Source organism: Ziziphus jujuba, chromosome 1 (genome assembly GCF_031755915.1).
Source record: "Ziziphus jujuba cultivar Dongzao chromosome 1, ASM3175591v1".
NCBI lineage: Eukaryota > Viridiplantae > Streptophyta > Magnoliopsida > Rosales > Rhamnaceae > Ziziphus > Ziziphus jujuba.
Window position 1 is genome coordinate 5384273 of NC_083379.1, and position 21951 is coordinate 5406223.

The window sequence follows — 21951 nt, forward strand, 5'->3', positions numbered from 1 at the left end:
TTAATATTTTCTAAAATGTATTTATTCATGTTTTTATCAATTATTTTAAATTGGTGTTTTATAATTTTATTTTACCACATTGATATTATTTATTTAAATTTTGAGATTTTAACATGAATGTTATTGTATTCTTTTATCTATTTTAAATTGAGATTTAAAATCTATTAAAATGTTTCCTTGATTATTTCATTGATTTAAACAATAAATTTTATAATTTATATACTAAGTTTATTTTTGTTTTATGCCAAATTTCTTTAATATAAGTTTATTTACGATTTTATTTATTTTATCTAGTGATGTTTACTCTAAATTTAATTATTGGATTTTTAAAAAATATTTTTAATGTATATATTGAATTCTAAATTAATATTTGTATTTATGTACATTCTAAATTATTGCATTCCGTTTAATTTGATATTTTCTTGATTATTTTTCTGTAAATTTTATTGTGATTTTACTTATTTTATTTATGACATTTTGTGTACAATTTAATAATTGTTATTAAAATTATTCTTGTTTCTTATTATACATTCTAGATCTTTAATTTAATGTATTTTATTTATAATTTATTTAATTAATTATTCCTTGATTTTTGGGGTACAATTATTGAATTTTGTGAAAATGTTTTAAAAGAGGAACTTTTCCAACTTAGTGAACTGTAAGGGTTTTTGAAAGAAAACATTATTTCAAATATTTATTATAATTATTTATTTAATTGTTTGGCATTGATTAATTAAATTTCTTTTATTATTATATTATTAATATTATAATTGTATAGTAGATAGGGTCACTCGCTGAGATAATTAATATCTCATATTTTTAAATTCCGTTCCCCTAGGCCCAAGTTGGGAGACATTGATCGTCCGGGGCGAGCCCGACGTCTCAGTTCATTGCCGAAAATCTAAAAAGCATTTCCTCCCTTTTTTCTCTCCACCTTGTATTACTTCTTTATCTGACATTGTATTAATTTCATATTTATTTGTATAATTCTCTGTATATTGTATTGGACACATTTTATTAAATACTACATTAATTCCCTGTTATTATTTTGGAGTGCTGTAAATTTGTGGAAACAAATTGTAGCAAGATGGGAGGAATAAGATGGTGTTTATTGGAGTGTGTTTTCTGTGTAGGAAATTTTGTGGTAAGTCCAACCCTTAGGGGAGATTCTGCTAGATTTTTTATTGGAGGGTCCGGTAGGGTTTTCCTGGAATCAGGGCTTGTCTAGGATTCCGGTGAGAAATTTTGGACGAATCCTGACAAACCTTGTCTTTCTCCAATTGTTCAATGGTGGTTCTCACTCCTGATTTTTGGAATTCTTGCTCAAAAGTGTTGCTCATGACCAGTCTATTGAGCTCCATAATCTCACCATATGTGATTGCTAAGGACTTCTCTAAGCCTAACTTGGTTGACCCCATCCTTGTTGGTACAGAAAATAACAATGTGTTTCAATGTGGGTTTCAATGATGAAGAACCTAGCGTTCTAAATGAAAGGAAAAAAGAAAGAAGGAACACAAAAAAAAGCTTTGGGTTTCAATGTGGTTTTGGGTTTCAATCAAGAAGTTCCAAATGAATAGAAAAAAGAAAGGCAAAAAAGAAAAAAGAACGGGTTTCTGGTTATATGAGCAAATGCGGTTGGGTTTGTGAAAGAACAAAGGAAGGGGTATAGTGCAGTGCATTCAGTAGCTAGAAGTGAACAAGCTGTTTGTGAATATTACCCAACGAGTTGGTTTTCTGTATAGTTCACCATTGGTGTTGAAAGTTAGGTATTTTTAGTTTTGTTACGGGATTAGGTTAATGATTTTAGAGAGAGAGAGAGAGGGAGAGAGAGGGAGGGAGAGAGGGAAAGAGCGAAAGAGTTGGCCTGAAAAACAGAGATATAAGGAATTCAGGGGTTTCTCAAGAACAGAGGAAGGGATATGGTGCATTGCATTAAATAGCTAGAAGCAAACAAGGTGTTTGTGATTATTGCTGAATGAGATTCTGTTACGGTTTATCATTGGATTATGGTTTATTAGGAGTTCACTATTGGAGTTGGAGTTAGTTATTTTTAGTTCTATCACGAGATTGAGTTGGTGACTTTTCTAGAGACAGTCAGAAAGTTGACCCTATAAGAGCACTTTTGCGGGTGGGTTTTGTTTGATTTTATTTATTTATTTGTTTGGGATTTAATTGTGCTTATGTTCTTGAAACTCATGCAATGAATTACAAGTTTATATACAAATGATAGCCAAGATGAAAGAAAGGTACACCAAATGGATGATGGAGATTGTGTAAGTGGAGACATTGATAGATTATACCTGCAATTAGTTATGAAAATATTGGTATCAATAAAAATATCAAAAATATGATTTTATCGAAATATCGATATTCGACAGAAATATTAATAAAATTACAAAAATTATAAATATTTAATTTAGAAGATAGATTTTTATATATGAAATAATTAATATAGTTAAATAATATCAAAATATATAATAATTAAAATATAATGATAATCAAATAATACATACATATTAAAAATTATTATAAGTAAAAAATATATTATATAAAAAAATTAACAAAATAATATATATATATATATATATATATATATATATATATACAGTATAGGAATTATATTACAATCGTACACGCTTCAATACCCTATTTTAGCATCTGCCGGACTTGTTGCTCCACTCCTCAACAAAGAAGAAAAACATTTTTTTTCTTTTTTTCTTTCTAGTTTATTATTTCTCTGTTTTTGTTTTTGTTTTCTCTCAATTGTGTTTTTAAAATCGAAGACGGAAAAAGAGGCGGTCATTGGCAACATTTCTTCCCCTCTCTGTCAGTGTCGATGCTTGTCGAAATCCAATATTATCGCCGATATTTTGCTAAAGTCATCGACCTTTTCTATATATATATATATATATATATATGAATGTAATAAGCTAAGGCTAAAAGTTGTTCTAATAATTTTATATAGGAATGACGCGTAGAGCGGAAATTGGGTACGTTTTATAGATCCATCAAATTTGAATATTGGGCTTTTCTCTTTCACATTTTCACACAACCAAAATATCTATTTACACAACCATTTTTTTATTAAATTACTAAATAGTTTTTACTTTCTTTTTTTTTTTTTGTTTTGTTTTGGTTGTTTTAGATTTCATAACAATTTTTTTATTATTATATTGGATTTAATACTATGTTTGGATTGATGGAATAGAGGGAAAAAAAAAATTAAATCATTTGTATGGATGGTTAAAATGAGATGGAAATTGAAGAAATTGATTATTTTATTTTAATCGGGATTGTTTTCCTCAGAAAATTGATGGAGAGGAAAAAAACTTTAATAAATTTTTCAATATCCCAAAATTACTTTTATTATTATTGTATAAAAATATTTATTATTTTTCATATCTTTTCCTTTCCTTTCCCTTCGTTAATCATCCAAATAAAAATTATTAACAAATATTCATCTTCCGCCAACGAGTAAGAGGCTCATGGAGCTCAATTTTTCTGTTATCAATGTTTCCATATGTCGCATTCCACTCGTTATAAGCACAAAAAATAGAAGTAAATATTTCGATATCGTTTCCATTATCTACCATTATTTTATATATGATGTTCTTGGTGACTTGATCATGCTTATGATTGGACCACCTGGAGCAGAGGGGGAACAATCACCAATGTTGTTTTGGTGGTTTTTGCCCCCTCCTTTTTTTGTTTTTTTTGGGGGAAATGGTAGGCTGAGGGTGTTCTTTGTGGAAGCGAATTTATTTTTATTTTATTTATTTATTTATTTATTTTTCTTATGGAAGAGGTTCACCAAGGATGCTTTTGAATAGGCTGTAATGACATTTTGTTTATCAAAAATTATGAATGCAAAACCTTGTCTTAATAGCAAAGATCTAGCAAAAATAATTTCACTCTCATTTTTGTCTTACTAATGCTAAATGCGAGTATAATAGGGTTTTAAGCATGTTGATAGACGCTAAAAACCTTAAATACGATTTTCATAACAAGACCCGAAAATGAATAGATTTCTTCGTTGATATGTTAACCACATAAAATTTAACTATATCTCTCATATTTTACCAAAGGAAGTTCACTAGATGCCTAAGTCTTAGAACCCAAAGAAGCCAAGTTCACTGGCTTTCTCCTTCTCAAATGTCTCGAAGTACTGATATATGATTGTAACAGCGAGCAAAATACCAGTTCCTGAGCCAATTGCTCCCATGAAATCTGCCAGCACTGTGAGAGCACCAATGCACATCCCACCAAATGCAGCCGCAGTAGGAATATAGCGATTAAGTTCCCTCTGTAAATTTGACTCTCGATGTCCAGGCATCACCATTTGTTGCTCCTACAGTATCAAGCAATGCATATGAAACACATATAAAAACCACCCATAGAGATGAGTGATGAGTAATGACCTTGCAAACAATAATGACAATAAAAGTACCTTCAGCTGCTTGGCTACATCTCTTGCAGAGGAGCCAGAAACTTCAATCCATGTTTTCGAGAAGAGTGCACAAGCAGAGAGCATAAACACTATATAAAACAGAGCATGGAAGGGATTGGCTGCCATATCAGCCAGGCTGCAATAAGAAACAAATTGAAAAAGAAAAACAAGAATCAGTACTTCTTGCTTTCTGAAAGTTTTACAGAGGTAATAATGAAAATGTAGCATCACCTTGCTGGGGCAGTAACATAGTAAGCAAGGCCACCTACTGGAATAGAATGGCCTGAATATTCAGATTCCTTCCATATACCTAACAGATTCACCAAGAAATTTCCACTATACCTCTTGTATAGCAACTGTACAGAAACAAACCGTATAAGTAATTCTCAACAAAGAAGTAGTTTCAATTCTTTAATCATTCCAGTGATTTTAATAACTCATGTACCTGGGAAATAAAATAAAGATTAGTAATAAGAGCAGAATGAAGAATGATTGGCATGTTGGAAGTGTAGAATAACTTAATTGGATATGAGCCCTGCTGTCCACGGGCGTTCTTTGATCTAACAGGCAAAACCACACGGAAGCCTTGCAAGTAGTTGACAATGAGGAAGACTAAGACAGTAGCCAGCAAGTTAGTCACATTTGGAAGGTTCTGCCTGTAGAATGCCTCTCGGAGAGCACGAACTTTGTCTTGCCTAGTTAATAACAGGTGGAACAAAGCAATAACAGCACCTTCAAATTCAGCTCCCCGACCACTATTAATAGTTGTGGGGCTAAAAGCTTTCCAGATAATGCTTTCACTGCACAGTCAAGACAAATAAAGGATTGGAACAGCTGGATCATATGATGAGTAATAAGTAAAGGTTACAAAATAGATATAGATCAGCCATCTCCTACCAGATATTTGTAGCAATGAAGAGAGATATTCCAGATCCCAAACCATATCCCTTCTGAAGAAGTTCATCTAGGCATATCACAATAATTCCGGCAGCACATAGTTGCAATATGATAAGAAGAGCATTTCCAACGCCAAGTTGACCAACACTACCATACATCCCAGATAGGACATAAGCAACAGCTTCACCAAAAGCAATGAGTATGCCCAACAATTTTTGTGCCCCATTTCTGCAAAACAAAGCCATAAGTATGATCATTACAAATATTACAGACTCTGAAAGGACATGAAATTGCCATTGTTTTCTTTTATTGGCTAAAAGAAGATCCAAGGTCGAAAGCACAAAGTTACAGGAACAGTCCTGACTAAAACAGTATTAAAGTAATAAATCTTTTGGTTCTGAGTTCAGTGGTTTCCCTATTTGGTTATTTGTTAAACAAATGTACAGTTTCACAAATCATTTTGGAAACTTCTAAGTTCTAACCAGCAAACAAAATGTTCAACAATAAACACCATCCCACCAGGAAATAAAAGGCAAGTTTCTCTACGACTGCTGGAAAACTTATATTTTAGAAGAAGGTTGACCCAAGATGCTGATATATTTTGAGGTGCACAATTACTGGTCGTTGACAAGTATAGAGGAAAAAAAGTTTAGGCACTTCATAGTTTAAATTGAATTTCAGTTCAGCTTCCATGCATTTTATTTCACGGTCAAACGCATAAATTTCTAGAAATGTTCATGCGCCCTAAACAGCAGCAAGTAGCCTCACTAAAAGTGATGCAATAGATTCTTAGATCATAAAACACATGAAATAATGGGCCTAATGAGATTGTATCAAAGTGCGGCAAAGCTAAGTTCTTGATGACATGCAATTGCTTAAACAAGGAAAACAGCTTAAAGTTGAGAAATTCAGCAAAAACACATACAAGAGCGCACGATCTTCACGGACATTGTTGTCGACTTCAATGATCTTTGAACCTGCCAAGAGCTGCATGACCAGTCCAGATGTGACAATAGGGGTGATCCCAAGCTCCATCACAGTCCCACGGTTTGATGCAAGAATTGCACGCATCCAATAAAATGGATCAGCACCAGTGGTGGAGTGTATTCCATAGAGAGGAAGCTGACTGCACACCAGAAATATGAAGAGGGAGATGACAGTGTATATCACCTTCTCTCTAAAGGGAACCTTTCTGTCAGCACTTTGAACTTCTGGCAGAATTGCAAGAAACGGTCTCACCAGATGCAGCACTCTAAATCCTCCTCCCATTTTAGCCCCCCAGAAACTAAATCAAGCCCAACCTGTGTTACAGCGAATTGCATACCAATTATAACAAGGATTTATAAAAAGTTCATTGAGATTGTAAACTTATTAAATTCCGTGAAAAAATCATGAATTAAAAATGGGCAGTTTATGATAGCTTTCCAAAGCAACAATTGATTGCTAACCCAGGAAATTAACTACATCCGAGAAAATAATTCATTTACCATCTCAGCATTCCTATCAACTACCAAAAAAAGATTCAAACACCGTACAATAATTTTCCGGAAAAACAAAGAGAGTCAATATAACGAAATACCAATACCGAATGAAAGAAAGAAAAACAATTTAAATTGCGTAAAGCTGAGCAGATATTAATAAAATCTTACTGTTACAAAATTCAATAATAAAACCATAAAATAAAATAAAATCAGAACAATTGAGCTCTCGGATAAGTGGTGTGTTTCCAGATCGGAGCTGCAAAAAAAAAAAAAAAAAAATGGAAAAGAAAATTAAAGACTTACAGTGAGATTGGGAGAGCAGAGAGAGAAATTAGAGAGATAGATAGATAGATACAATAAAAAGCGAAGCAGCAAAATGGAAATGTTTGGCTATAAGGGGAAGGGGAGGGGTGGCCACGGCAGGCAGAGAGAGGGAAAAAAGCAAAAAAATCAATTAGGTATGTATCGTAATGTAAAATTGTAAAAGACGCGCACGAGAAAATATCAAACGCCACGGTCACAGACGCCAATTCTGACTCCGTCCGTCAACGACGCGTGTCGTGGAAGATGTGTGACGCACTCTCACTCTGCATCCGCTTCCTACCCAGATTAAAAAGTTAAATAGCAACTCACTTGTAATATTTTAATTTATTTTTTACCCTTTGTTTTTTTGGTTGAATCTATTTACTTTTTTACTTTTTAGTAAATTATAGTCAAACTGAATTGGGCAGACTCTTAATAGTTTTTTATTATAAAAGAGTTTGATTACTCCGTCAGATGTACACAAATATTTTCATACAAGAAGAATAATAATAATAGTGTCGCAGCAGCCATTGAGCTCCATACGTTATGAAAAAAAAAATTAAAAAAAAAAAAAATTTATCATTGAAATAAAAAATCAATGTTTTAATCTTAATGAACCATGAACCATGTTGTACATGTAGGGGATGGTGTCATTTTAGCACACTCGTAAAGCCAAAATAGTTGTAAGTTCAACATGTACAAATATATATATATATATATATATATATTCGGTTCGACCAAAAAATATACTTTAAAATATACACAATTTAATAAACTGCCGCTTTAGCCGGAGCAATAAGGTTTGGTTCTTTTTTTTTTTTTTTTTTTTTTTTTTTTTTTTTTTTTTTTTTTTTTTGAATTTCATTGGTTAACTTGGCTGGGGTGGACTCAGCACCGGTTCCGAAAGGAAATTTCTCTCCCCCAACTATAGTCAATAATGCATAGCCTGAAAATATCAAAAGTTTTAGTATTGTAACTGGGTTAGCTGTACCTTTGCTTTTTTAATAAAAATAACTGTATCTGCCTGCACTAAACAATTTTCTGCCATATCTGCAATTTCACCCTCTCAAATCTAAATAACATCTTTACAAAGCGATGAGATAAATGTTACAGCTTATCAAGATATCATCGCAAAATAAGTATGTTGATCTAAATCTAGAAGTGCCTATGAGATGAAAAACTCCCATCCAAAACCAGATGTGTTTTTCCCCCATCGATTGCAGATGGGGTTCCTCTCTTAATTAAAACTATAGTCATGTATCCCATTCTTTCTTACTTTCAATTATCATTCTCAGATTTACCAGCCGGCTGTAACAACCCTACGACTCAGAACAAGAAGCTTCAAGATTTTGAAAACAAAATTCCATACTTCATGCTGGGAGTTGAAGCTTTGCGTTGTTTTTCCAGCTGCAAAACAAACAACTTTATCTTGTCATTGACCTGAATCCAACGAGTTACAGGTCAGGATCATTAGCAAGAAAGTGCCAGGTTTTAATACCTGATGAAGTAGTAGTAGAAGAAATCCGCATATAAAGCAGTTTGAACCAGACCCGCAACGGAAGCTACATGGTTCCAGAAACAAATATCGAATGAAAAGTGGTATAGAAACAGCAAAAGCTATCAGAACAATAAATAAAAACTAAAAATGATGTTCTTGATAGTTTTTAGTATCATTTACCTATCCATCTACCGAAATGTGGCTCTGTGAGGTAACGATAAATCCAATTAAGAATGTAGAATGCACGATAGGCTCTGCAGATTAAAAAAGAAGAATAAGTATTTCCACCTAGAGTCCATTTCACATGTAAACGGTTTAATGCATTAGGCTTTGCAAAAAGACTGTCTTATAACAATGGAGAACAAGATAAACACAGACCAAAAGACTGTTTTATAACAGTGGGGAACAAGATAAACACAGACCATCTGAAGATTCAAATCAGAAGAAGAAAAAGCCATTGTTTATGTTCTACAAAGAAGCTAGTAAATAGAAATAATATGCATCCATGTACATATCTTTGTACATCTATCCATTGCTTGTAGCATCTGTACTTGAGAGGACTGCTCCAACCTTCCCTTGCATGCAAAAGACAAATAAACATAAAGAAACAGCTAATGTCTACATCAGCTAGAAGATTTCTTCACCATTACAGTATTCTCTTCCACCTACCCATAAATCTAAGTTTGACTATTATCCTTATTTCCTGAAAGAAGAAAAGCTCATGGTATGGTCTCTTCTCCGCCAATGGCAGGATTGAGCCTAACTTGGTAGTCACTTTTCCTTAAAAAAGTAGCCATATGTTACTTTTAAGTTGAGGAAGGCAATCCAGCAAGAGAAGATTGCAGCTGCAATAATTAATGATTTATAGGATGCTATCACTTATACTCAACATGACTAGGTCATTGTCATTTATTCTTAACACTGTAAAAAACAGCATATTATTAGAGGTCCACAACAACCAGCATAAAATTCCAATGAGATCTTATAAGAAACAATATAAACATCCTCCTAATACCAGGTCATGGTGCGAATAAAATAACAGGAACATGTAAGAATAGTAAAATTTAACAGCTTATCATGAGATACTTGCTGCATATGCAACTCAAAATTTTAAAATTAGAGCTTCTCAAATATAATTTGCCAAATAACTGAATTAACAAAATTGACAAACTTAATCTGTGGACATAAGTGATAACAAAAAGGAAAGAGAAACTAACAAAACAACTCAGTTTAATTACCCAATCATAGAGGGAAGATCTTTTGAAGACATTGCACATAATAGAGGACAAGCTCAAACCATGTCAACCACAAGATAATTAAACTTTTGAGAATAACAAAGGTCATACAGCTTACAGGAAGTAGTACTTACCCAAGAAAGAACACATATTGCACTGTCAAATTGTCCACGTTGCCACTTCGTTGTAGCAAAACTAACTGGGGAAGAATGGCAACTGCCTCCAAATATATTGAAAATGCCCATAAGACCTGCAATGCGTTTGCACCAAAATTAGAAGCACAACTCTGTAAGAGCATCATTTGGCTTAAAATGATTGACAGAATAACTACGATATTAAAATTTACAACACTGATTTTTGGCAATCATGAATCAGTGGCCAAGGTCACAAACTTCTCCCATTGTTATAAATAAAATTACAGATGAAAAACCAAAACTGACATGTCTTCATCAAATATCAGAATCACACTTATTCTCCTTTTTTAATTACCCTTGGAGCTTAAGAGATGTAACATAAAACCAAAGCTGGAAATGAAGCCAAAGTAATTTCTACTCATTTTCCTAACAGCAGCATGCCTATTGATTGTTTGTTCAAGAGAAACAGCTTAACCAAAAGTTTCATATATACAAGTTGGAGGATAAAATGTTCTTAACAAGTACGTAGAACTTCAATTCTCGCAGTTGTAAACAGTTTCACATACAACTAAACAATTCAAACTTCTGGAGAAAGCCAGACACGGAACCAAACTAAGTTGTGCACCGGTTTACATAAAAATGAATAATTCACAATCTTCTAAAAAACTTAAAAGAGTCTATTCAGCACACCAATCTCTTGTGTAACCCATTATTCAAGTGATTATAAGAAGAAAATTGTTATGAATCCTTGTTATTGCCGCAACGAGACCATGGTAACAAAAATGTAAAATACGCCAAGATGCCTCAGATATATTTAACAATGACTCACCTCCTGGAATGTGAACTTTTCATGCACAAAAAGCGCCAAAAGAAAGCACCCCAGAACGAGAAAATAATGGCGAAATGTATCGACATCTTTATTGTACGTGCGCCTCACCACTCGGTGCAACCGCATGCACCACACGATCGCCAGAGAGCACCCAATGAACACCAGCTTCATCACAGTATTATAGACAGAGATGAAGTCTGTGAACAGATCCAAGTAGCGAGCCACAAACACTATGGCGTACAGCTCCTGTGTCTTAAGCGAAATCCCTTTCAAAATTAAAAGCTAATTAAGAGAATAATCAAAAAAAATGTTAAAAAAATGAAAAATAAAAAACGAAACGAAAAGCTTCAAAGGATTATTTCATCGCATATTTTGTATGTTTCAGCAACCAAACGCTAAACCCTAATGTTCCGTTCGAATAGATGGAAGGAAAAATTAAACTTTAGCCAGTTAATAAACTTTGAAATACTAAGCACGATGATAAATTACGACCCTGATTGACCCAAAACCTTCACTTCCTTCAACAAAATCCGGTGCATGCAATCGGCATTACTGAGTTGAGTTTTTTTTTTTTTTTTTTTTCACTTCCAATGATTACAGGGAAGTTAAGTCGACATTGAACATCGTTTCAATTCTGACGCGTTTTCTAGGGAAAAGGAACATGGTAGGGATGAGAAATGAGAGTGAGAGAGAAAAATGGTTACCTGAGCATGATTTGGTTGCGTAAATTTTGAGAAGAAGAACCAGAATACTGATCAAGTGGGTCATATCCCCTGCAAACCTGAAGATATTCATGGTTGTAAAATGGCAAAAACGAGCCCTAGAATCTAGCAAAAATACAGAGAGAGATAGAGTCACAGAGAGAATATTAGAGAGGTAGAGAGAATAGGTTTTGAATAGAGGGAGAACACCGCAGGAAACGCAGAGGAATTGAAAATCGAAAAACCGATGTGTCGTGCACAAAGGGGAAGGTGTGTGGAGGAAGGAACAAAGGAGATGCAACGTGGCAGGCGGACATGGCTTTTCACTCCACGATGATTGAATGAATTCTTTTTCATTTTTCTTTTTACCTAAAGAGACGATTATGCCCCTGGTTTTGCCGGGCTTCAATCAATTCAACCTAAGACGAGTCCTTCACTGAATGAATCGGGGGAGTTCAGCGGCTCGATCTTCAAGGCGTTGTTTCATCCGTTGGATATGTGGAAAGTCAGCGTTGTGAATATTTGGTTAATTTATTACTAATTTTCTTTTGGGATAATATCAACAAAATCCTTAAACTGTATCATATGCTATATATGCTATATGGCATTTTTAGATTCTAAACTATTCTTGTGATAATGTTATATAATATTCATTCAAATTTAAATTCCATCCAAATATTTAACATAATATGCATATACCTCTCATCTCATGTGTCAATTTTATGAGGACATTAAAGATCATTTATGCTTAATAACCATTTGTGTGTTCTTTCAGGAGATGTAGTTTTCATAAGGCCAAGGTTCATCGATTCTGCAGCTATAACCTTTAATCTACACCGGTTATGGCTAACTTTTAGATAAATATTGATTATGGCTACTTGTCTGGTATGATCATCGATGCACTGTTGATTTTATCAAAGGCAAAAAGGCTACTGAACCTGGGGATACATCAAGCTCCGCGTTGACTTCGACTCTAGATGTCATGGGGTCGCTGGAAAGTGGATGGTGGAGAGATATGAGACCATATAGGGAGGATATTGTGAATTTTGAAAAGTTAATTTTTGGTGAATGATAATTTTTATGAGAGAGAAGAAATGGATTTGTAGGTTTTATCATTTTTTACAGGCAATTTATTATATTGGATATTAATTTGGAGAAATTTAATATATTTTTAAAGAGTAAATTTGATTTTTTAAAGAAAAAGGATTAAATTTTATTTTTATTTTGTAGGGAATTAATTAAATTTGATATGCAATATCTTTATTTTTATCCAATTCTATCAATTAATTTGGATTTAAATATTAAATTATCCATATTTGTTGTTACAATCTTGTATGATGAAGTTGGATAAAAATAGTTTTAAATTTTTCCAATTAATTGTTCTTTAGGATATGTTGCTGCAATACAGACATAGAGAGTTGCTAAATCAATGTATTGACATATAAGAACTATATATGTATTCTATCTAATATTTAGATGAAATTTAAATTTGAAATTAACGATGTATTGTTTTAAAGAATTTAAAAATATGATTGTCATAAAAAATAATTTAAAAACTAAAATATCATTAAGAAATAGTTTAAGGAATTTTTGTGATATTATCCCTTTTCTTTTGTTTGTTTGGCTTTTGGGATGGCAACAGGTCGAAACTGCGTGTGGCGGCCTCCCCGTAACCCGTACCGCCCCAAAATTTAATTCTATCCTTGTATTTTATTTTATTTTATTTTTCTTTTTAAAATCGGGGTGGGATAGCTTGTTTCCCTATTATAAATAATAATTATAATGATAATAATAATAATAATATATTTTTAATAACGTTACATATTTAAAAGGTATTCATATTTATTAATGCAATTATATTTATGTATAAATATATATATATATATGTTTTATTAATTTTATATATATATATATATATACACAAAGAGGGAATATAATCCCATCCTTACTCCAACCTCGACTTTAGGGCATGAGTTTTTGCCCGGTGTACACCATAATTCTCCATTTAATTCGGAATTCTTTGTTTTGTTAAGGTAAATCTTCCACGCGATTGAGGGATGAGGTAAATTATCATTCCTAGACTTTTCATCCTGTTTCACAATGTATAATAATAAATTTGCATAATTATATTTTGGTGCTCATTGATTTAAGAGTTTATTAGGAAACATTGGTCATGTTAATTAACTTAGAAGAGACTTTTCAAAAGTAAAAATAAAAATAAACTTAGAAGAGGAGAATTGTTTAGATAGGAATGTAAGAGTGTTAACGATTTTAAAAACAAAATAAGTATCATAATAGATTTATCATACGTAACTAATCTGAGCCATCATATTTTAAACTTCGTGTACTAAATCAATGATATGGCACAAAATCAATAATTAAAGAATGAATATAAAGTGAACATAGATATATATATATATATATATATATTAAAAATATATATATTAACAATTATGTTAGAAGAGTTCCATATTCACCCAAAAAAAAAAAAAATGTTAGAAAAGTTCCAATAATCTAACTCCGGATCTTTGTTAAAGTACAATGATTTTGCTTTTAGATTATTTTAATAGAGACTTACAATAGAAGAGTTGGAGATAAATTTGCCTATAATGTTATTTATATTATAATCTTTTTTTGTCTTATCCTAAAAACCACAAAATATCTTTAGAAAGTGGTAAGGTGGGGGAATAATACCTTACTCAAAGCAATTATGTCTTAAAAGGATTTTATATTGTTCAACAAAATCTTAATGGAATAAAATGGATTCTCATTTCACTCAATTATCATAAACAAGGGCATGGAGAAAATCAGAAAAATATGCCCACCATTTTTCTCACTCATAATAGCCATGTAAGAAAAAGAAAAACTTTTTTTGCACATGCTTCCCACCCTCCCCGCCACCCCCCCCCCCCCACAAAAAAATAAATAAAAAAATAAAAAAAATCCATATTAGTAATTTGATGGTGGGGAACACAGTAACTTTCTTTAAGGTCCCAATTATTGGATGCAAAATCATGCAATGGAATTAAACCAACATTGATCAGTCATTAATAAATTGTACTCCAATTTTAGCTACTAAATTTCATTTTCTTATCTGCATTGATTTATTAATTTTCTTTTACAAAGATCTAATCTTTTCACGCTGCATTTTGTTTTTCAACAAATAATTTTTTGGGGAACTAGTTTGTGATATATTATGTTATAAAGTTTTATTTAAATCATATTAGAACCAAACCAAAAAAAACAAACAAACAAACAAATAGGCAGGATACGTAATAATGAAAGCAATGCATATTGTTGAAATGAATGTGTCAAAGCATGAATGAGCCACATTTCGTTGGCTCAGCATGTAGTTGAAGGTCAAGTATCATAATCAAAATTTTTTAAAATTTATATTAGAATTATTAATTATTAGTTTTTTGTTATGACAATAGATGAAATAAATTAATCAAAATAAATTCTGACCTTAATTGACAAACCAATTTTTTTAATGGAGGAAAAAAAATATAACAAAACTTTGTTATGTTATTCTCTGAAACCAGTAAAATATAAAAAATAAAAATAAAAAACTTTACTAATTTTGTTGCTGACGTGGAAATATAATGAAGAAAAAAATAATTGGAGGATAAGAGAGAGAGAGAGAGAGAGAGAGAGAGAGAGAGAGAGACCCATGGACCCATCCTCCAAGCGCTGAAAGGTATATTGTATATTACATAAGAAAGAATTGATTGTGACAAGAAAGAAGGACTTTCATTCACCTCTCTCTCTCTCTTCTTCTTGATTTTCCTGCACAGAGGAGGAGGAGGATGAGGTGGTGGTGGAAATTAATGGGAGGGAAAGCAGCTTAAGCGCTGTCGTTTAGACGTCCAAGCAAAGCTTTAACAGATTAAACGAAAAACAACAACAAAACCCATTGTTGTATACAAGTTTCCAAGCTTTCTCTTACCGTACCCTTCTGTTTTTCTTTTTTATTCAAATCTTCTGCCGTTTTTTGCCAGTTCCCGGAAAACCAAATTCCCGCCCGGAAATAGAATTTTTGTCTGTTTGCTTTTTTGCTCGAGATTGGGTTCATTCTAAGCAGTTGAATCTCTGCTTCTCTTATTTGTTTATTACTGTGTGATTGTCGAACTTTGCTAAAGATGGGTTGTGGCGGATCCTCTCTGAGCAACGCAGATGGTAATGATTTTTTTTTTTTTTCGGGTTTCTTTTTTTCATTTGTGGCAGTCTTTTTTTTTTTTTTTTTTTTTAATATATATATATATTAGGCTATAATGGCTTGTCCTTGGATTGCATAATTGTTTGTTGAAATTCCTTGTTTATTTATTTTTCTTAGTATATGCTGCTCAAACAGTGGAAAGGTATGGTTCTATTAAAGATTTATTTTATTTTATTTTTTTCAATTTTCTATTGGTTTTCATAATTTCCTTGTGATTGTCCGCATGAGGTGGTAATCAAAGTTCTTCTAGGTAGATTCTTGCTGTTTAATTTAGCTCTGTTATTTACGTGTTTATGGATCTTATTCCTTATGTTCACCATGATCATGATGGTAATCGGAGGAGAAGTTGCAATACATCTCATATCATAATTACCCTTAAATAAACCAATTTGTTCATATGACTTCACAAATTTGGGGATGCTAAAGAGGATTTGGTAGAATGATAGTACTCAAGAAATTGTTGTTCCTGGAACAAGTGCGTGTAGCCACTATATATATGGTCATCTGTATTCTAAAACTTGCTTATGTTAGAAACACGACCTGTTAGAAAAAAAAGAAAAAGAAAAGAAAAAAAAGATCATTATTGTTATTATATGGTCACTTTTTTGCGTGAGTGTAATAAAAATTAGTTTAATCATGTTCTGGAAGGTGCAATAAGAGTAATGAACATATTATTTTTATCCCTCTTGATCAAGAAAAATAAATTAGTTGTTGAAACTTGAAAGCTTGAGCAGGAGTGTTAATTCCTCTGAAAATCTAGAACAGTTTCTCAGACAGCAGAAAATCAAACCTCTTCATTCTCTACATACAGGATGCCACTGAATTGTGACCTGTATAATGCCCAAACTACAAAGGCACCCACTACGATCTGAAACTTGAACACTTGGTTTTGACCAACGGCCCATGCTTTTATAGAAGACTCAATTGCAGGTTCTGCCCGGGGGGAGGGACCAGCGATCAAAATTTTGACATAATATAACATAAAAAGCGAAAGGTTCTTTAACGCTGCACATTATACTGTGCTACTATAAATGCGGAGAGTTACTCTCTGGCTTATGTTAGGTACTTTTCAAATATTTCCTAAATGAATATAAATATACCCAATTAATAATGCAGCGTACTTAAAATTGTAGAATTGTAGCACAAGCTTAATGTCGAAGAGTTTTTATAATGAATTCATACTTATAATGTACACAATTAGTTTAAGGTTTTGTATGCTAATGGAATGTGGTGGACAGAGATCTGTCCTCTGCCATATTCTGCAGCATCCTAATCGGATGGTTTTAAATTTTGTGCTTTCTCAGAAGCTTGTGTCAACATGTATGGAATTCAATTTATTGTTGAACATCCTTCTGACATAGTGTGCCACATTTCTGTCATGAGATTGACCGCTTCATTCCTTGATGTGTCAGTTTCTTTTGATGGAGTGCTATTACTTTTTGTCTGCTTGTAGAGAACTCTAAGAACATCAAAAAGCCTAAACCTTGGAAGCATTCAGAACCGATTACGAGGACACAACTGATGCAGATGCGAGATGAGTTTTGGGACACTGCTCCTTACTATGGTGGCCAGAAAGGTACTTTTCTGTAGTCCACTTCCACAATGATAAATATTTCATGATTTATGAAATATTCCTCTCTAGGTTGCATTTATCTATATTCTAGTATTGTCTTTCATTCTTTTGAAAAGTGGTGCTAAATCTTCACCTTTGACAAGTAACCTCCCTTACTCTCTCTCTATAAAAAAATGCCCATTCCCCTTTTCACAATAACAAGGTAAGCTCCAGAACCAGCGGGATTGCCCAATCCTATCTTTCCTTGTAGTAATGAGATGGGATATGCTATTCCAGGTTTATGAATATGAGGGTAGACTGAAATCAATCCTGTCATATGCTTTATTTCCCTAGAAAAATATAGGACCATGGGCAGAGTAGATAGCACTAATTTAAGGTAGGATTTAAACGCATCTCCATTATTATCTCCTAAACCAAGAAAGGTCCCCTTTAATCATGGTTCGCATTAGCTCTCATCAATTTTATTCCCAAAAAAAAGGGATAAAAACTGTTATTTGAAATGTATTCTTGTTATAGTATGCATTTATTTTCATCAAGTGTTAGGGCTATTACTAGTACCAAAGAAATAAAAAAAAAAAAAAAAAAGAAGAAGTAGGGCTATTACTTAAAACTCTGTAATTATTAAAGTATCCAACACAGCATACCAGTTTGTTTATTTATATTTGTGAAAGTTAGTCTGGTTTTTTGTTAATTGTTTTATTATTATCTATAAAGTTTTTTATCTGGGACAAGTTGCATCCAATCCTAAGAAAAGGACTTTCGATATCTAAAGTTTCTGCATATTATTGCGCCTGTCATATGTCATAACACTATCAAATAACTTGGTAGTGGTATGCAATGTTTCTGGGTTACTGCAATATTAGTTTCTGATGACATAATAAGCAATATATCAGAGATATGGGATGCACTTCGAGCTGCTGCAGAAGCTGATATAAAATTTGGACAAACAATTGTAGACAGTGCCGGTGTGATTGTTCAAGGTGCTGACTTGACAATATGTTATGATGAGAGAGGTGCCTCACCTTTTCTTTTTCTCCTAACTGCTCCCACTTGTTTTATTTCTCTTAATATTAGAATTTTCTTTGATTCTGTTGATTTGCAGGTGCGAAGTATGAACTACCCAAGTATGTGCTAAGTGAGCCAACCAATTTGATTAAGGACAATTGATGTAGGTTATGTATATGGTACACTGCTCCATTCAAAACTGTAAATCTTCTATATTTTTCCATTATTCTTTATTGTTCTCATTCTTGACAAATGAATGGGGAATTGAAATTGATATAGTTTTGTTTCTTCTTTCTTATGTCCTCACTTTCTCTTTTTGTTCTTTAAAAGGTAAAATTGGTGCATCAACTCCTAACAAATCTTGGCATGGTGTGGCAACAAGTTCTCAGTTTCAGGAATGTGGATAAGGTTCTGATTCTAAGGGAAAGAAAATTTACAGTAAAATCCACATTGAATATTGAAAAATGTGAAGGTAAAATAGGATGTATACAGTAGTAGGAAGCTGGCTTTAAGCTGAATGAAGCAACATTTATAATCTTCTTTCTTTGGTCAAGTACTTGTGCTCTAAATATATATATATATATATATATATAATTAGTCCTAAATAAGATTTCATTTGTTATTTTTTGGGTATCCATCTATCCTACGAGTTCGGTGCCCAGTACTAAAGCTGGCCGTGAGGAAAGGCCTTTGCGACGAAGTTTTCAAAAACTGGCCCAGGTTTACCACACTTGGATTGGGCTCATTTGGTTGGTTTAACTTTCTCAACTAGAATTCCATCCAAAAATTATAATAAAATTAAAAATATCCTGCATAACGGTTATTAGAGCCAACGTGCAATGTGACTTGAGTAACTATAAATCAAAACTAAACATCAAATGGAAGTCCTTATGCCAAAAATTAGCTATGGATACAATATTGATGTGAAAACAAGACCATATTCTTCCCCTAAAATTGCCCTTATAAGCCCACCGATAGAAGAGGGCTAAAAAAGAGGAAAAACAAAGAGACTAACTCCTATCCGACATTTTACAATACACTTCCTCACAACTTGCAAATGTATATAGTAAAATTTGTATTCCAAAGTTGGCTTAGGTGGAGATTAGGCTATATTTATTAAGAATATTAATTTACCTAGCAAAGAATTAATTAATTAATTTTTTTTTTAAAAAAATGAGGTTGGGGCTGCATTGAACTTGGCCGCTTGGGCAACTCTATATGAGGTAGGTGTAGGTATAGGAAAGGAGTGCGCAAGCCGCCGCAAAAGTGCACGTTTGAACGCGATTAACTAATCACTAGTAGAAACAAATGCAGAGGAACTGAACTGCTTTCTCAACATTGGAGATTGGAGATTGGAGATTATAGATTGCATCACCCTCTAAAAGCAAAAAAGATTTACACTTTGGAACACATAACCATATTGTTGTCCCACAGGAACTAGACAAAAAGAAGCTTTTCCAATGAATAAAAATGATGCCCTCCACGCCCCCACATTAAAATGCTTGGAAAAAAAAAAAGTGGAAAAAAAATATATGTAAAAAGGTTTAGGAATCTAACAAAGTCAGCTGCATAGGATTTATTTATATGCTTGAATAAGAAATAAAAAGAAAACGGTAATCAAGGATTTGGGCACACCATCTGCAATTAATTTTCTGATATTCAATGCAAAAGACAATTTTGCACTTGTTCTATCATGATGTTCCTTACTTGTTTTTTTAGCCTTTCAAATGCCCTCGTGAGAAGGAAAAATCTTTTATGAGCAAGAGGGTATACCCTAATCATATGCTTTTTAAAAGTTCAATATCTAGATTTCACTATGACAAGTAACAATTAAGAGTTTCCACTATCATTTTGCCCAAAAAAAAAAAAACAAATTGAGTTTCCACTATCAGGTTGATTTTGTTACTTTAAATATAATTATTAGCGCATAGCTATAATGTGCTTTGATTCCTTAAAGTAGCAGTCAAAGATTTAGTCGAAAACGAAAAGGGGTAGGACCTTAATCATCATCTTGTTTCTTTTCTATGACAATTTGAAGATTCTTTGGTATCTTTTTTCTTTTCTTTTCTTCTTTTATATATATATATATATATATATAATTTCTCAAAACTCCCTTTTCTTGCATTTTGTCTTCACGGGGAAAGTAGTGTTATCAACCAAAAGAACTACATACCTTCCCTTTAGAAAGATGTGATCTCCACTGGGGTTTTATATCCATCATCAAGTGAAAAAGCAACATGGAGTTCATGTTGGGTTTCAACTGCTTTGGATTGACAATTAATATTACAATTTTGTTTTTTGGATACATCTACTTTGATCAACCTCTCTAGCTAGGATTGCATGTGAACCACTATGTTCAACCACAACCCCATGAATATAGAAATTGCATAAGTCACCTATTCACATGTAGAAACCAAAAAAAAAAGAAAAAAGGCAAATAGTTTTGGTAAGGAGTTTTGAATTCCTCAGCTGCCCACCTTTAAGTAAAGTAACGACATCAATTAAGTTATGAGTGCATTAGTTAAAACTGTTTGTGTAATAGCAATGTAGCTCTCTTGAAATATATTCCCGCCAAAAACAAAATGTTTCCCCTCTTGAAAAGCAAAACAGTAAAAATGTTCACAATATTTTTTTGCATCATTTTCTAATTACCAAGTACTTTCTCTTTGTATTTAAGCAAAAAAAGTACTTTCTCTTTGTAATTTTGTACTAGGGAATTTAAGAATATCTTTTTGGCGAGAGGGGTGGTTTCCATCCATCATGTCATCATAAATTATCAGATAAGAACATTATTTTACATAAAGATTGAAACAATGTTTTTTTTTTTTGGCTGAAAAGATTGAAACAATGTTTAAGCTTACAATTAAACTACCTCCCATCATTTTCTGCTATTATATATTCAGAAGCATTCGGTCATAGCCATTAATATAGCTTCCATCTAACTTTTTTTTTTTTTTCTCTCTCTCTTCGGTACCTAAACAATATAGATAAAAAAAACCACTTACCCTTTAGAGCATAATATTTAATAAAAAATAAATAATAATTAAAAAAAGAAATACAAGTAAAAATACACTAAGAGAGGAAAATTTGATAGCATATACTATTCTGTACATCAAAGTGGTTGAGTATGTTATTTCCATTCTCTTTCATTAAAATTATGTATGTCCATTTGTATTATAATCAAAGATAATAACTTAACAGAAAAAAGTTATTCAATTATTACATCAATAGATTCAAAAATTATGGATTAAATCTTAACAAATTTTATTATTACCTTAGAAAATCTAATGCTTATAATACTATTAGTAAACACTTTTTTTCTTTACCAATCAAAAATAGATATGCCTATTTGTACAGGCTTTGTACTGATAGTTTTGGCATCTAAAATAATTAATCATCTTAATATATTTATTCGTATGGCAAAGCAAAAATAGATTTTTTTTTTTTTTTTTTTTGAAGTCAAAGAATAACTTTGCATTAGAACTGAAGGCAGGATACATCAAAATCAAGGTGAGGTTGTGTCCAATCCGGACCATCCTCGAGTCACACAACACAATCAGTACAATGAGTCGCATAACCAGCTAAAGTATGAGCGACCATGTTGGTTTCCCTGTGGGAAAACACACAATGAA

At 32.5% G+C, this 21951-nt stretch overlaps 3 protein-coding genes across 10 annotated transcripts; 1 reads left to right on the forward strand and 2 right to left on the reverse strand.

Annotated features, from left to right (window-relative positions):
* Positions 1-3970: 3970 nt before the first annotated feature.
* On the reverse strand, positions 3971-7286 carry LOC107412296 (uncharacterized). Its single transcript, XM_025073173.3, has 7 exons — positions 7129-7286; positions 6270-6645; positions 5345-5572; positions 4893-5247; positions 4679-4803; positions 4448-4583; positions 3971-4348 (listed from the first exon to the last, which is right to left on the reverse strand). Exons 2-7 carry the CDS (start codon positions 6611-6613, stop codon positions 4109-4111), a joined length of 1428 nt encoding a protein of 475 aa, XP_024928941.1. The 5' UTR covers positions 6614-6645; positions 7129-7286; the 3' UTR covers positions 3971-4108.
* Positions 7287-8072: 786 nt separating this feature from the next.
* Positions 8073-11828, reverse strand: LOC107412309 (ER lumen protein-retaining receptor A). Of its 3 annotated transcripts, none has more exons than XM_025073176.3 (6): positions 11529-11823; positions 10825-11106; positions 9996-10111; positions 8807-8880; positions 8627-8690; positions 8073-8535 (listed from the first exon to the last, which is right to left on the reverse strand). In XM_025073176.3, the coding sequence occupies exons 2-6, from the start codon at positions 10993-10995 to the stop codon at positions 8499-8501; spliced, it is 462 nt and encodes a 153-aa protein (XP_024928944.3). In that variant the 5' UTR covers positions 10996-11106; positions 11529-11823; the 3' UTR covers positions 8073-8498. The 3 variants fall into 3 exon arrangements, with proteins under 3 accessions (XP_024928944.3, XP_015875545.3, XP_048332403.2); XM_016020059.4 differs by having other exon boundaries at positions 10825-11090; positions 11529-11821; XM_048476446.2 differs by lacking the exons at positions 8073-8535; positions 8627-8690; positions 8807-8880 and adding an exon at positions 8900-9196 and having other exon boundaries at positions 10825-11090; positions 11529-11828.
* A 3413-nt stretch (positions 11829-15241) lies between these two features.
* Positions 15242-18941, forward strand: LOC107412445 (uncharacterized). 6 transcript variants are annotated; one of them, XM_060812319.1, is made up of 6 exons: positions 15242-15701; positions 15859-15883; positions 17195-17317; positions 18178-18327; positions 18417-18520; positions 18650-18941. In XM_060812319.1, the coding sequence occupies exons 1-5, from the start codon at positions 15699-15701 to the stop codon at positions 18479-18481; spliced, it is 366 nt and encodes a 121-aa protein (XP_060668302.1). In that variant the 5' UTR covers positions 15242-15698; the 3' UTR covers positions 18482-18520; positions 18650-18941. The 6 variants fall into 6 exon arrangements, with proteins under 6 accessions (XP_060668302.1, XP_060668306.1, XP_048321432.2 ...); XM_060812323.1 differs by having other exon boundaries at positions 15244-15701; positions 18208-18327; XM_048465475.2 differs by lacking the exon at positions 15859-15883 and having other exon boundaries at positions 15244-15701.
* Positions 18942-21951: the final 3010 nt, after the last annotated feature.